General features: G+C 34.3%; 2 protein-coding genes across 2 annotated transcripts in view; one reads left to right on the top strand and one right to left on the bottom strand.

Moving 5' to 3' along the window:
* Positions 1 to 1746: 1746 nt before the first annotated feature.
* On the bottom strand, positions 1747 to 3635 carry LOC123310731 (60S acidic ribosomal protein P0). Its single transcript, XM_044894365.1, has 4 exons — positions 3571 to 3635; positions 3210 to 3300; positions 2234 to 2989; positions 1747 to 1942 (listed from the first exon to the last, which is right to left on the bottom strand). The coding sequence occupies exons 2-4, from the start codon at positions 3261 to 3263 to the stop codon at positions 1802 to 1804; spliced, it is 951 nt and encodes a 316-aa protein (XP_044750300.1). The 5' UTR covers positions 3264 to 3300; positions 3571 to 3635; the 3' UTR covers positions 1747 to 1801.
* Positions 3636 to 11761: 8126 nt separating this feature from the next.
* The window catches only part of LOC123310730 (probable multidrug resistance-associated protein lethal(2)03659), a 37978-nt gene continuing 36084 nt past the window's right edge, over positions 11762 to 13655 (top strand). Inside the window, exon 1 of the mRNA XM_044894361.1 lies at positions 11762 to 12015. The gene's annotated coding sequence lies outside the window, so the exon portion shown is untranslated. The remainder of the gene's footprint in view (positions 12016 to 13655) is intronic.

The following is a 13655-nucleotide window of genomic DNA, read 5'->3' as shown; positions in this document are numbered from 1 at the left end:
AATTAGAAAAAGTTCAAATGGAGGAAGGTCTAAGGTTGGCTAATTCCCTTTCATCTCAGCATATCAATTGTAGAAATTGAATTATGAATGTCAGATTAGCTACTCAAACAATGAGTAATGGGGTAGCAGATGCTATGGAATTTCTTGATAACAAATGTAAGAACTTACAATTTGAAGATAGTGCCACTACCGTTGAATTCATTAGAAAAATTGATAGAGTGTTTGACATTCTTAATTCTAGAAATCTGTTCGGAGAGGGTTTAAAGCTCCAATTAGATCTTTTTCCCTGAGGTATGTTGAGGAAATTTTCAGTGAAACTATAGAATATTTAGAATCATTGGAAATTGATGATACCAACATTCTTTTTCACTATCGAAAGACATTCGCTTTAGGATTTATTTCGACCATGAAGAGTGCACTAGGGCTAGTGTAGAATGTTCCATCAATCAAAATTAATGAATGATGAACTTCATGGGGATCCTCTACTATTCGTCAGAAAATGACTGAATTAATTTTATTTAATAATTGCTAAGCAAATGTAACATTTTTGTCCCAATTATGTTGAATAAAAATATTTCAGCAATTTTGTTCTTTACTTTTTGATATGATTCCTTTTATATATTGAACTATTTGGAATATTTAAAATCTCTCGCACTGACACCAGAGACGACTGTCTCTGCTCCAGAGACAACTCTGTCTTCGCTGACACCGCTTTTCATATGATTCCAAAGCTTTATCCGAGGCTTTTCAGAAGATCATTTCCTCATATTCTTGCCTCTAGATTATAATTAATATTTATATTCAAATTACTCTAAAGCTTCTATTTTATTGATTCATCAAGGCTGCAAGGGTGATTATTAAAAATTTCGTTCCCGAAATTCAGGAAATTACGATTAACATCATAAATCACTAAAAAAAGTGCAAAATTTTTAGAAATTTCGATTAGAATGACAAACTAATGATTGAATATTTTTAGTACGAACCGACTCGTTGAAAGATTTGAACAATTTGGGAAATAGAGAAAGAAGTGAATTTTTCCAATCAGTATCAAACCTTTAAATATTTTCAGTTCGAATAGTTCATTTCATTCCCGCACATTGAAATGTTTACGTTGCTAATAGCAACGGCGTGCGAGAGAGAAAGGTTGCTCTACTTCTTCCCTTTCACTCTTCCTCATTTTGCCTGTATCGCGATGCCATTCCAGTTCCCATAGAGTTCAATGGTCTACACCACAAGTAGAGAGTAGATCTCTACTCTAGCAAATATTAACCAAAGAGTTTCTCTTTGGATAACTATGGAGGGTAGAGTCTACTCTACCCTCCATAGGATTAACACTCAGAACAATAATAAATCAATATTTGATTGATCTGAGCTAATCTCCAATATGTATCACAGATCTGTAATCTGCATATTGAAGCAAGCTGCCTTTCGAATTCGAAAGTAACGAGACTGAATTCTTAATTTCAGGAAAACTTCTCTTTGATAACGCATATATTGGTATCGCAGTTTTAATCCGTCGAGGATTCTTGACACATCCCTGGACCTGGACAGTTTAGAACATGTAGTACAGACAGTACATAGATCCAGTTGTCTCTGATAGATCTGTTGAGAAGTTATACTAGCCCATGGTAAGATTGAACTCTGGAGCTAATCATAATTTATTAATTTGTAGTCAAAATCCTGAATAGATTTTTAAAAATTCCAATTTTGCGAAAGGGACTACAGATTAACCAAAAACAACAAATATAGGTTTAAGTTTTCATTTATTGACAGTCTGACTCGTCATGATGTAAAAATAAACTTAATCAAAGAGACCGAAGCCCATGTCTTCATCCTCGCTCTCACTCTCTTCCTTTTGTTCCTCCTTCTTCGCAGCTGGTGCTGCAGCAGCAGGAGCTGCAGAAGCCGCTGGGGTAGCAGCAACAGCAAATGCGCTTGGATTCTATAAATGTAATAAAAAACAATAAATATCTTTCCTCTGAAAGTTGACAAGTATTTTTTCTGCAATACGGTTCAGAACATTTTTTGATTTCATTAGCAGTGTAAGCGTACTAGGGGTTCATGCTTTTCAGCAACTAGTACAATACAAAGTTCAAAATAAGCTATCATCATGAAAGACTTGCAAACAGCATTCTCAAAATATGAATATTAGTTTCACTTTTATGTGTGCTGTATTGACAATCTCAATCACAGGAAATTATTCAACATTACAATTATGAACAAATTGACATACCTTGAGATATTCCTTAATAGTTTCTGCTTCCTTGAATTCAACATCTGTAGCTGCGGCAATGGCCAAAAGATTCTTGAATCCATTGGCAATGCTGTGTGGAGCAGAGGCTGTAGTTGGATAGTTGATAGCCAAAGAAACAGCAGCCAAGTTTTGAACTCCAGCCAAGAATTTTTCAATTAGATCTTCTGGTTTGATGTCGAGAATTTCAGGAGAGAAAATAGTACCAGAGTCATAAACTTGCTCAACAACTAAACCATATGAGAATGGAGAAATGTTCAACATGTTGAGAAGAGTGGCTTCGGAAGCTCCAACCTTGTCACCAGGTTTCAAGATGTGCACATCATTGATGATTTCAATAGTACCCTTAGAAATCTTGGTTGGAATAGATAAGGCTTGGAAGAAGGAAGTTTTTTCTGGACCCAAACCAGTGTTTTGAGCAGGAATAACAACTGGGAGTGGAGCAATGGCACCAGCACGGGCTGGGGCACGTACTTTGTTTTCCAAAAGTTTATCTCTGATCTCAACTAGTTCTTCTCTAGTGAAGACAAATCCTACATTTCCCTTGATGTGGGGCAAAATTTTTTCCAATGCTGGGTTTCTCTCAAGGTGACCTTTGATTGCTTTACGCATCATGGTATTTTTCCCCATGAGGACCACAGCAGTGCCACGAAGGGAAATACGAATTTGTTGCATTTGTTTCGAGCCGACATTGTCTGCGCCCACGATGAAACATTTTGGATAGTCTTCCAAGAGTGACTGAAAAACAAATCCAGCATTAGAAACAGTATAATCATGTTTATAAGAATTATTAAAAATAAAATAGTATCAGAGAAGTTTGTCCACATATTATTTCCATGTGACAGGGGTTCAACCAATAAAGGCACTGTCTATGAAAACACTTAAGTGACGAAAAAATTCATCATATTCATAAAAAGGAAATACCTATACATCAATTAATTAATTAATTAATACTTACAACAAGTTTAAGGAAGTAGTTTGATTTCCAGGTGGCTTTGTCCTCCCTACCCATCTTGAAGTGTGTAGGGACTCTTTACTGAATTTAAGGACTAGAAAAAAAGGGAACATATTTAAACAGAAACAAATAATAGGACCGAATGAAAGAAATAACGGAATATTGTAATAGATACGGGTAAAAATGATATCAATCTAGGTTAGCAGAATAAATTTTGATTTTGTTTACGATACACAGATTGAAAGTAGAAAATACAAGTAAATTATCACTTCCTTGAAACACACAAAACGAAGGATGAAAAATTATAAAAGTTCTATAAAACGATTATTGTAGAAAATAAAGATTAAATCCAAGACCAACTTACCTCAGCAAAAACAAACGACGCAATGGCAGATGAAGCTCGACCACGTTGAGGTTACAACGAGATCGTAGTGCATATTCTGTGATTTAGTAACTTTTTCTTTTTCTTCATGGACCTTAGCCCCATCCAATGAAGAAAAGTAAATTAATATTAAATTCCTTTTAACTCGGTTCCATATTTTATTTATCAGAAAATTTATAGTTGATAGTAATTAAGATGATTGCAATTTTGGAGAGAAACTCAACTAAGATGGGCGATTGTAGCGCAGCGTGACGACTTTCGGAACCACTAGGTGAACAGTAATTATTATTCTTATATTATTACGGGTTGTGTCGAATTCATTATCAAAAAATATGAAATATTATATTGAATTTCGACAAAATCATCTAATTTTAGGTGTTAGATTGAAGAAAATAGTACAATATTAGTTCAGTACCTAAAACATTTTTGGGATATATGTACCTACTGATCAAAACATGTGTTAGAAAAAATTAAGTAGGAAAAATAATCCTTGAAGATGATGTACCAATTTCAACCTTGTATCAATCATATTATACAACGTGATTGAAATTAGAATTATGGAAGGGTCAGATTATATATATTTCATATTTTGTATAAAATGAGGCCCTCATTCTTTCTTCGAAATATTTGTATAACTCGAAAGTAGTGATGATATAGGAAAAATTTAAGGGGATTTTTGCTGATTCGTGAATTCATCTTGGTCAGAATAGTTTCAAAACAATGATCAGTAACGAATTCAAAATCAAGTTGAGTTGAATTTTATGTGTTAGGCCATTGGGTTACTGGGTGTGAATTAATTAATTAATTAATTGTAAAAAATCAAGGGGTGATTTCTGGTCAAGAAATAGAGTGGGTCTTTCATAAAATAACAGTCCATGCTTGGGTACAGTTCCCTAAAGATATCACCTGAAAATCAATTTTAAATTTTTTTCTTAGAAATCAGAAAACTGGCAGATATGAAATTGAGCAGACGTTCTATGGGAGCGAGAAGGCAACAACAAAAAATTGATGTTGTATCCTTAAAAAATGAATTAATAATAATAATATTTATTTGCTCCTTATGAATATTAATATTATTAATTATATTATATATTATTAGATTATAATAGGTGTTTTATTACAATGAAAACGCTTCAACTTTTAGACAGGTCTGTACAGTTCGAATGATGAAATACCTATTTCATGTTCCACTATTTTCAAAACTGAAAGGAAAAATTTCGAATACGAACCATACGTAACAGTATAAGTTCGGTTTTTTCCATTTTCTATACACAAACTGAAAAAGTGGAGGAAAAAAGTGAACTGGTAAACTAAAAACATTTCAGGATAAATATAATTCGTACCAAAAGTTCTTTTTCTATTATCAGTATTAATGAATCAAAACGAAGTATATAATACTGAACTGACAAATTATTATTATTACATATTCATATGAATGCTTACATTCCTATCAATTAAAATTCAAACATATTCAAAAAGTCAAAGGTGAAATGTTTTGGTGGATAAAGTGAAAAAAAGTCGTTTTGCATTTCATACTCATTATTAGTACTTAGCCTGTGCATACGAAATGATTCCAGAAGTTTTTCAAATTCGGAAGTAATACCTACTTCTTAATTGCCGAATCATTCATGACTCGAAACGAGACCTAGAGTTAGAAAAGTTCAGTCTCGTGAGCATCACTAGGTGGCACTTTAGTAGTACCAGAGAGGTTGTCTCTGGTAGTATCTACTTGTAATACAATACAGTTCAATGCCGAATTCTTCTACAGATAAATCGCCAAAGCGAAAAAATTGTTTTCTCTAACCTACATATTCTAAAAACGGAATTATTTGTTCCAAATATCATTAAAGTTGGAGCAAATCTTTGAGTTGGAGATTTCTCATTAGTAATGCAACCTTCCAAGTTCCAACCCTAAGGGTGTTATACCCTTTCTATGGGGGGTACCCACCATAACCCTTTTTCACGAAACGTGAATTGCGCTAGATGGCGTTGGCTGAATTCGGGTTCGGCTTTCGGACAGTCCGAGAATTGTTCTAGAACTGCGCAAAACTGTTGCGCCCTAGTATTGAATCCTCTGCGCAGTTCTAGAACCATTCTCGGACTGTCTGAAAGCCGAACCCGAATACAGCTACAATATGAAAATTTCTCGAACTAAAAATACGTCTAAAAAAGGCAATAGGCAATAGCTCCACCATCTTCCTTCGTTTAGAAGATCGTCATGTGTCAAATATTACTAATGAGGTCCACCTAATGTTTTGTCTTCCTCCTAATCATTTCAACTTTTAGCAGTTTCAGCGGGATGTTAGCTACAGAGACACGGGAAAAATATTTTTGAAGATCGTCCCAATTTACCCTTCGTACAAAACTACAAAGAAATATCTAGCCACTTGAAATATTTGAAGGGTATATTTCACGATACTTTTTATCTATTAACATATCGAAAAACAAAGTTAATATGCACTAAACATATTTTTCAAATTTTCATAAAGTTTTATAGTCTGACTTTCATCAATACTGCCAGAAAGGGTTTTCAGTTGCTTCTTGTACAGGGTGGGCAAATTTCGATGTTTTAGCACTACAGTTTTTAAACCAGAGGAGATACACAAAATCTGATACCCCATTCTCGTTCTCTTTTTCTGAGAAACTAATAATAGTAGTAGTCATTTTTGGCCTCTTTCTTTTGTTTTCGAGTTAAAAACAAAAAGTGGAAAAATGGCGATATCGAAATAAATTTATATCTCCGGTAATATTGATGATAGAGCTCTGAAATTGAAACATTATACAGACACTTTTTTACGTAGAATCCAGTGGCGTGCTCGCCTTTTTAGCAGGATTTTCAATTACAAAGCTATGACCCAAAGTTATGTTTTTTTAAATGGGAACATTAGTTTTCTGTGCAATTTTTTGAAAGCTTAATTCTTACTGATTTCAAAAATATATAACATCATATGGTTTGTATCAATATAAATGGTCAAAAACCCTTTTTTATCAATATTTCTATGGTTTCAACTTTTGATGAGCATAGAGAAATATAGCATCGTATGATTACCAGTGTCTCTTTCTATAAGTCCTTTCATTATTATGAAAATTTATGAAATATATCTTGATTCAAATTTTGTGAAAATTGGTTAAAAGCATAGAAAGAATGACATTACCGGAAGGAAACTGCTTGTGTTATAGGAAATTCTATTTTTCTGTGCTCGTCAATAGTTGAAACCATAGAAATATTGGAAAAAACTGTTTTTGACCATTTTCTATTATTTATATTGATACAAACCATATGATGTTATATATTTTTGAAATCAGTAAAAATTAAGCTTTCAAAAAATTGCACAGAAAACTAGTGTTCCTATTTAAAAAAACATAACTTTGGGTCATAGCATCGTAATTAAAAATCCTGCTAAAAAGGCGAGCACGCCACTGGATTCTACATAAAATAGTGCCTGTATAATGTTTCAATTTCAGAGCTCTATCATCAGTATTAGCGGAGATATAAATTTATTTCGATATCGCCATTTTTCCAATTTTTGCTTATAACTCGAAAACAAAAGAAAGTGGCCAAAAAGCACTACTACTATTGTAAGTTTCTCAGAAAAAGAGAACGAGAATGGGGTATCAGATTTTGTCTATCTCCTCTGGTTCAAAAGCTGTAGTGCTAAAACATCGAAATTTGCCCACCCTGTACAGAAGCACTATCACCAAATTGTGGCAAGAAGGAAGGAGGGATGGCTTTTCTTTCAACCACTAAACCAAAGTTCGAGGATGTTTATTAGATCTCCTGCTTGTACTGCCTGCAACAGTGCATTGTCATGTTGCCCACGAGATTTTCTTCTAAATATTTCAACCAAAAATTATAGAGTTAGGTTAGTATAGTATTTGCTCTCAACTTTAAAGAGTCGAATATAAAAAATTTATAAGAATATCTAAAAATTGTGACTTAAGGCGGAAACACAATTATTATTAACACGCGACGCGAGCAAACGCGTCTGGAATGGGTGAATTGTACGCGCGTGGCGTCGCGCCGGGTGTTCTTCATCGGGTCGCGTCGCGTTTTATTAATTTGTTTCCGCCTTTATTCCTCTAGTGAAATACGTTCAACTATCATGGAACTTCGCAATTTTGTGTTTCTAATTTTGTGTTTCAAATCGCATAAAATATCATTATCCCCGTCTAAACATATGTAACTTATTCCGCAATTGTTTCCGAACCGAATCAATGTAATCTTTTTTAATTTTTTTCTTTATTTGTCAAAGTGTTTAAGATTTGAATATAAAGTTCATTCTACGTTTGGTTCCCATAACCGTATCACAGACGCTGAATCTATTGCCTCATTGATAGTTAACCTTCATAATTTGAACAAAGTTGGCTGAAAGTTTGGATGACTTTTAATTTTCGAATTTTTTAACCTACATAGAGTTCGACACCCCAAATGTTATTTTCAGAAGGATGTTGTAAATCTTATCTGGATGAAATTTCCTACAAGTATCGAGTACCAGCCGTCGCGTTTGTAAAAAATTACCTCTCATAAAAGCTTACCTACTGTTTGGCCATAAATCTCAGTACAAGCGTTGAGGGTTTAATACTCAATGGAATAAGTGTGAAGCGATAAAGTGAAGGCTATTCAGAAATAGGGAGGAGGAGTTTGATGAGAGGCTGTTGATTGTTGAATTAATCTTATTTCCTTCAAAAATCAACTATTAAAGCGAAAATTTTGAATTTTTTTCGTTGTCATGAAGTACATCTTGTGAAGAAATTATTCACGTTGTGTCTTTTTCAAACATCACTCTTCCATTTGAATTTATACTTCTATATAAATACCATCATTTCCACAATGAGTTTAACCGAGAAATATCTGTTTTTTTGCAAAAATTAAACGTGAAACTCTTTGTTCTTTCCGTCTGAACGTACATCTTGAAAATGGGACGAATTCGTTTCTCCGTTTTTGAATTAAGATGAAAATAAGTAGCATTGTGAAGCATAGGGCGAATGAAAGTATTGAACAATCTTTTAAGGCCCAGTTGTACAGTTGGAAGTTGAAGTTGGATAGCTTAAAGTAGCCTTGAACTCGGAAAGTTTTCCAACTGGCAAGATTCCTTTTAAGGTTATAAGTTGCCTTCCTAAACAGTATAAAAATGTCTTTCAGTGTGTACAGGGTGGACAAAATTCGATGGGATTGAATGGGAGCTCTGTAACCGAAAATGCTATGGCTGTGATGACACATTTTCGACCGCGATTTTCAGGAGATATTGGCCAAAACCACATGCAAAAGTATGTTATAAATAAAAACTAATATTTCGGCTCTTCAAATTGATGCTCTTATCTCGTAAAGTTTCAGTAATATCGAAAAACAAATGTAACATTCTAACGTTACTTTTTACGCAGAATTCAGTGGCGTTGTGAGAGTTTTTCTTCAGTCTACCACTTCATACATAATCGTATCTTTTTTTTTTAATAGTGGTGGACTGAAAAACAAATTTTTGCTACTCCACTTAATTTCAGATCTAAAAGTGACTCTGAATTACTGAATTACCATAGAATTTAAAAAATTCGCCCACGGCGAAGTGTGAAGAATAATTAAGAAAGACTATGAGTAGATAGGTATAACAAAAGCGGTGTTCTTTTTTGACTAGTTGGTAAAAACGGATTTACTTGTGTCTATATATGACTGAGATTCCGTTTGAGTAGTAGAACAGTGCAGTAGCCATTGCCAGGAGCCAAGGGCGGCTCGTCAGAGGAGGCAAGGGAGGCTAAGCCTCCTCATGAAGCTTAGAGCTAAAATACATTCACTTCGTGCATGTCCTCATTTTCAGAAAGTAATTTCTATATACATTTTCCGAACACCTGAACTAGATATTCAGATAAAAATTAGTTCATTTTTCGGTCCTCCGCTCATAAAAATCCAGCATAACAATCATACAATCCACCGGCTGCGTACGCGTCCGCCGCGTCGAATGTGAATATTTCCTAGTACTGCCTATTCGGACGGAGGCTGTTGGGCCTGCTGCCTCCGCTGATAGTGTAACTCACGCATACGTTCTCTGGACTCGCATACTAACCGAACAAGAATTCAGCTGACTTACTGTACCATATTCGCCCGTAAAATGTACCAGAGGAGGCTCAGCTCCCCTGTTCTCCATCGATTCTTTCGTGCCGTCTTCGACTATATTATATTCGCTTGATCTCCGACGGTAGGGGCGTTGTCCGACGGTAGTTGTTATGATTTCAATTTTCAATTTGAATGTAACGACTTCGTGGAGAACTGGAACTTCGGGAAATTTGTGATATATTCTTGTTAAGATAGGTTGTTTTGTCAGGACGTTAGGGGTAAGTACTGATACGGATCAAAAAATAAAATGGAATTGAATATTGAGAATTAACTGTACACGTTGTTAAAACCTTCACAAGACCTCCACCAAATTTAATTACACTAAAGTCTACCGAAAATCGTCAGAATAGAAGGTTCAGTGTTGTTTGGTACGATAAATGTGATTGGTTAACTGGATCGATCAAACAGGAAAAATTATTCTGCTGGCCATATTTACTATTTTCTCATCAAACAGAATATACTCCATGGTTCAAAACGGGGTTTTCAGATTTGAAAAATTTACCGCGATCTATCGAAAGGCATAACAAGTCAAAGGAGCATATAGCATCCTGTTGCATTCAAAATTAATCTTAGAACTGACAACTTTTCATAATGCTGAAGAAGTATATTTTATTGACCGATAAGAGTTTGTTCCAACACTCCTCGAAAACTATTAGCCTCCTTAGCTCTCATGACCACGAGCCGCCACTGCCAGGAGCCATTTCATAGGGCCATTCGACTTTTGGTTCTCCAATTAATTTCTAAGCTGAAAAAGAATCGAATCTTTTGATAACGTTTTCTTTAGAGCTTCATTGATTGGGGCAGCTCATAATGGATTTAAATTCACTAACTGTCACATATTATTCTCAGAAATCTCTGGCTAATCCTTGGAAAGATGTAAAAATCATCGCCCCAAGAAGATTACATCATGTGAAGGAACTCGCAGTATGAAAAAAATTGAGAGCCCCTCATCTACGGATATTATCACATGATATTTAATCTCTAGTGGGGTAACTAATTTTTATTTTTTTTTAATGACATATACAAGTACAAAAAAAATTTACATTCACAATCCCCTAAACAGTACCCTAAACTGGTATCGAGGACAGAAAATACAGAATTCCATTTAAATTAAACCTTTGCCTTTGTTATCAAATTAAATCTTATTGCGTACATACACACTTGATGTTTGATGGAATCGCAGTTCCACATCAAGACAAAATTTCAAAGAAGCGAACTTAACATTCTGTTGAACAAGCGGACAATTTACATTACATCAACTCTAAGTGTTCTCTTATTTGATCAGAAAATTTACTAATTGAACTCACAGATTTTATGGAAGTAGGTAATTGATTATATACTTTCGAAGCTTGTGCTATTGGGTTGTTCAACCCTTTTTGGCTTTTCACTTTGGTCTGATATAAGTTTTGATGTGTTCTTGTTTCATAACTATGAACATCTTTCGTAAATTTATACTCTGTATTGCACTTTTGCATTTTATTTGTGATTTTAAAAAATAGTTTACATTGATCTAATTCTAATACTTTCTTTAAATTTGGTATGTGCAAATCATCGTAAAGTTGTGTAGTATTTGTTAATCGATCATAATTAAATTACACTTTAATGAATTTATTTTGCAACGTTTGTATTTTTTTGAATTGAATTCCTTTATTTCTTCAATAGGGTATCTAGTAACATATAAAATAAAGAAATAGTGAGTCTCTGCCTTTGTCTCTGCCTCGAGGACAAAGACACGAAGTAAACAGGTCAGTAGGTACTTCATGGTTACCATTAAATATTCAAGTCGATATTACTAGCGAAATATTTAACTTTTTTGATAATCTCGGTATTTGGCAGATCTTATGACCTGTCCTCTACTTATTTTTGTCTTATTATATAAGATTAATGTATCATTATCACATTACAAAGTGCATTTCTCAGGATCCCCGATCTAATTTCATTTGTTTACTCATACCAAGGGTACCACGAAGGAGCGCTCCCCACCGTCGTCAATTGCATAAATTTCCAGATCAATCTCATAATGATTGACACCTTGCTGTTCACGCCTAAATTGTAGGGTTTTCCTTCACAAATCAAGCGTTCAATCGAAATTGAGACCATCGTTCAGTCCTACCAGATAGTACTTTGTCCCCCTCTTCGATATGTCAATAATAATGTTCAGGCAGCATAAATTGAGCGTCTCAAATCCGTCCTGCTAGTGTAAGAGGTAGAACAGGTTTGTTGATATCTACTACTGATGAACACAAAGTTTGTTTGTGCGAAGTTCGTTTACCTATGTGATGTGTTAATTAGCTTACCCCTAGAGCAGTAGCTTGCGGAAGGTAAGTACCAGCACAGGGGCTGAAACGTCATATGTATAGGGAACTAGAAATATTTTTCACCAAAGTGAAACGAATATCTAGTAAGAAAATGAGAACATTCGTCCTAACTAGTTCGATAACGTCCTCAAATCTATACTTTTTTCTTGCACACTGCTTCCTAGAGCTCGTCTGAACGAATACTGAGAATGAGAAGTAGGCCAATTTATTTGACAATTAATGGATAAGGTATCAGGTAGAACCATTCAATTATAATACGTCTGAACCACACTCATATATGTTGATTTCTGCTTCGTTAGTTGTAACGAAATGCGACTGCAAAATTTTATGATGATAATATACAGAGTGTCCCAGAATTGTATAAGCCTGAAACACCTCACAGCCCCTACGAGATCTGGATAGATTATATAAAAATTTTTCACCTGTTGAAATGCTTTTTATAGCCATTTATCACACAATACGTTGCGCTTCTGAAAACCGTAGATGAATGATCTTTCCGTGGTGAAAAAAGTGTCGTCACTTCTTTTCGGCAAAAAATCTCAACTAAAATTTTTTGTGTATGAAATTTTTTCAACGTGTCATGTTGTTTTATCCTAGCCCTAATCATCCTGTGGAAGTCACGGGAACAAATAATTGAATCTTCAATATTTCGTTACTTAGACGAAACTGTAGATTTGCAGGTAATATCAACAACCATAAGTTATATGCTTTGTAACATTTTGAAATCTGCAAAAAAATCTCATTTCCGAAAGCAAAATACTTATATATTTCTTTTTATTTGATCAATCAGAGCGACATTTAGCTCTAGATCAGGCTTATACATCTTTTTGGGGCACCCTGTATACATATTCTACAAGAGGATGTACATATATGGTTCTTCAGCTCAACCCATTCGTAATTGGGCAATAACTATTGTCACTAATAACTTTCGTGAATTTCTAGGACCCACAAATTTTTTTCAGTTCATCATTGTCAGCACATTTTTCGATCCAAAAAATTCTGTTACCTACTCAAAAATTTTACGAAACATTAAAGAAATCTGCTCACTTATTAGGTATAAAAGAAATAAGAAAAAATTCATACAGAGATTTGAATGTCTTCGATTCCGTTACTATATTTGCTTCCTTCTACAACTTAAGAGATTAAAGAAGATCTAATCTTTGAGAGGAATGATGGATATTATGAAGTCAAGATACAAAAATAAAATAGTTTCGCACAAGATAAAGGCCTATCTGCTGAGACCCTGGAAAACTAAATAGACGTGTATATTTTCTTCGGACTTGAAATACAAACCTAATTAGAATTTAATTTCCTTCGAATATCTCTTAAGATATTGTTAACTGAGGCAAGATAATACAAAATATTCACATAATGTTTCCTTTCATCATCAATGAAAAGAAAACACCCAGAAAATATCGTTTGAAAGCATTTTATCCTGATTTAGATTTCAGTAGTCAAACACTTGAAAACGCTGTATTGCATTTAATGGCCTTTATACAGGGTGAGTCAAAAATGTATACCAGGCTTTCTGGGGGTGATAGTACATTGAAAAATAAGTATAGTTTGATAAATAGACTCATGGCCCACGACGCATATTGAGGGAGATATTATATCTTTCCAAAGTTGAAATAAAAAAAAATTGT

This window comes from Coccinella septempunctata, chromosome 4 (assembly GCF_907165205.1).
Source record: "Coccinella septempunctata chromosome 4, icCocSept1.1, whole genome shotgun sequence".
In the NCBI taxonomy this organism is placed as follows: Eukaryota; Metazoa; Arthropoda; class Insecta; order Coleoptera; family Coccinellidae; genus Coccinella; species Coccinella septempunctata.
This window is presented reverse-complemented; position numbering and strand designations above follow the sequence as displayed.

What these genes read in the sequence shown, in the direction of transcription:
- LOC123310731 (XM_044894365.1), bottom strand. Translation starts at nt 3,263, where the DNA reads ATGGGTAGGGAGGACAAAGCCACCTGGAAATCAAACTACTTCCTTAAA. An exon ending in ACTACTTCCTTAAACTTGTT is followed by an intron (nt 2,990 to 3,209) that starts GTAAGTATTAAT and finishes TTTGTTTTTCAG; the next exon opens with TCACTCTTGGAAGACTATCC. An exon ending in CTATTAAGGAATATCTCAAG is followed by an intron (nt 1,943 to 2,233) that starts GTATGTCAATTT and finishes TTACATTTATAG; the next exon opens with AATCCAAGCGCATTTGCTGT.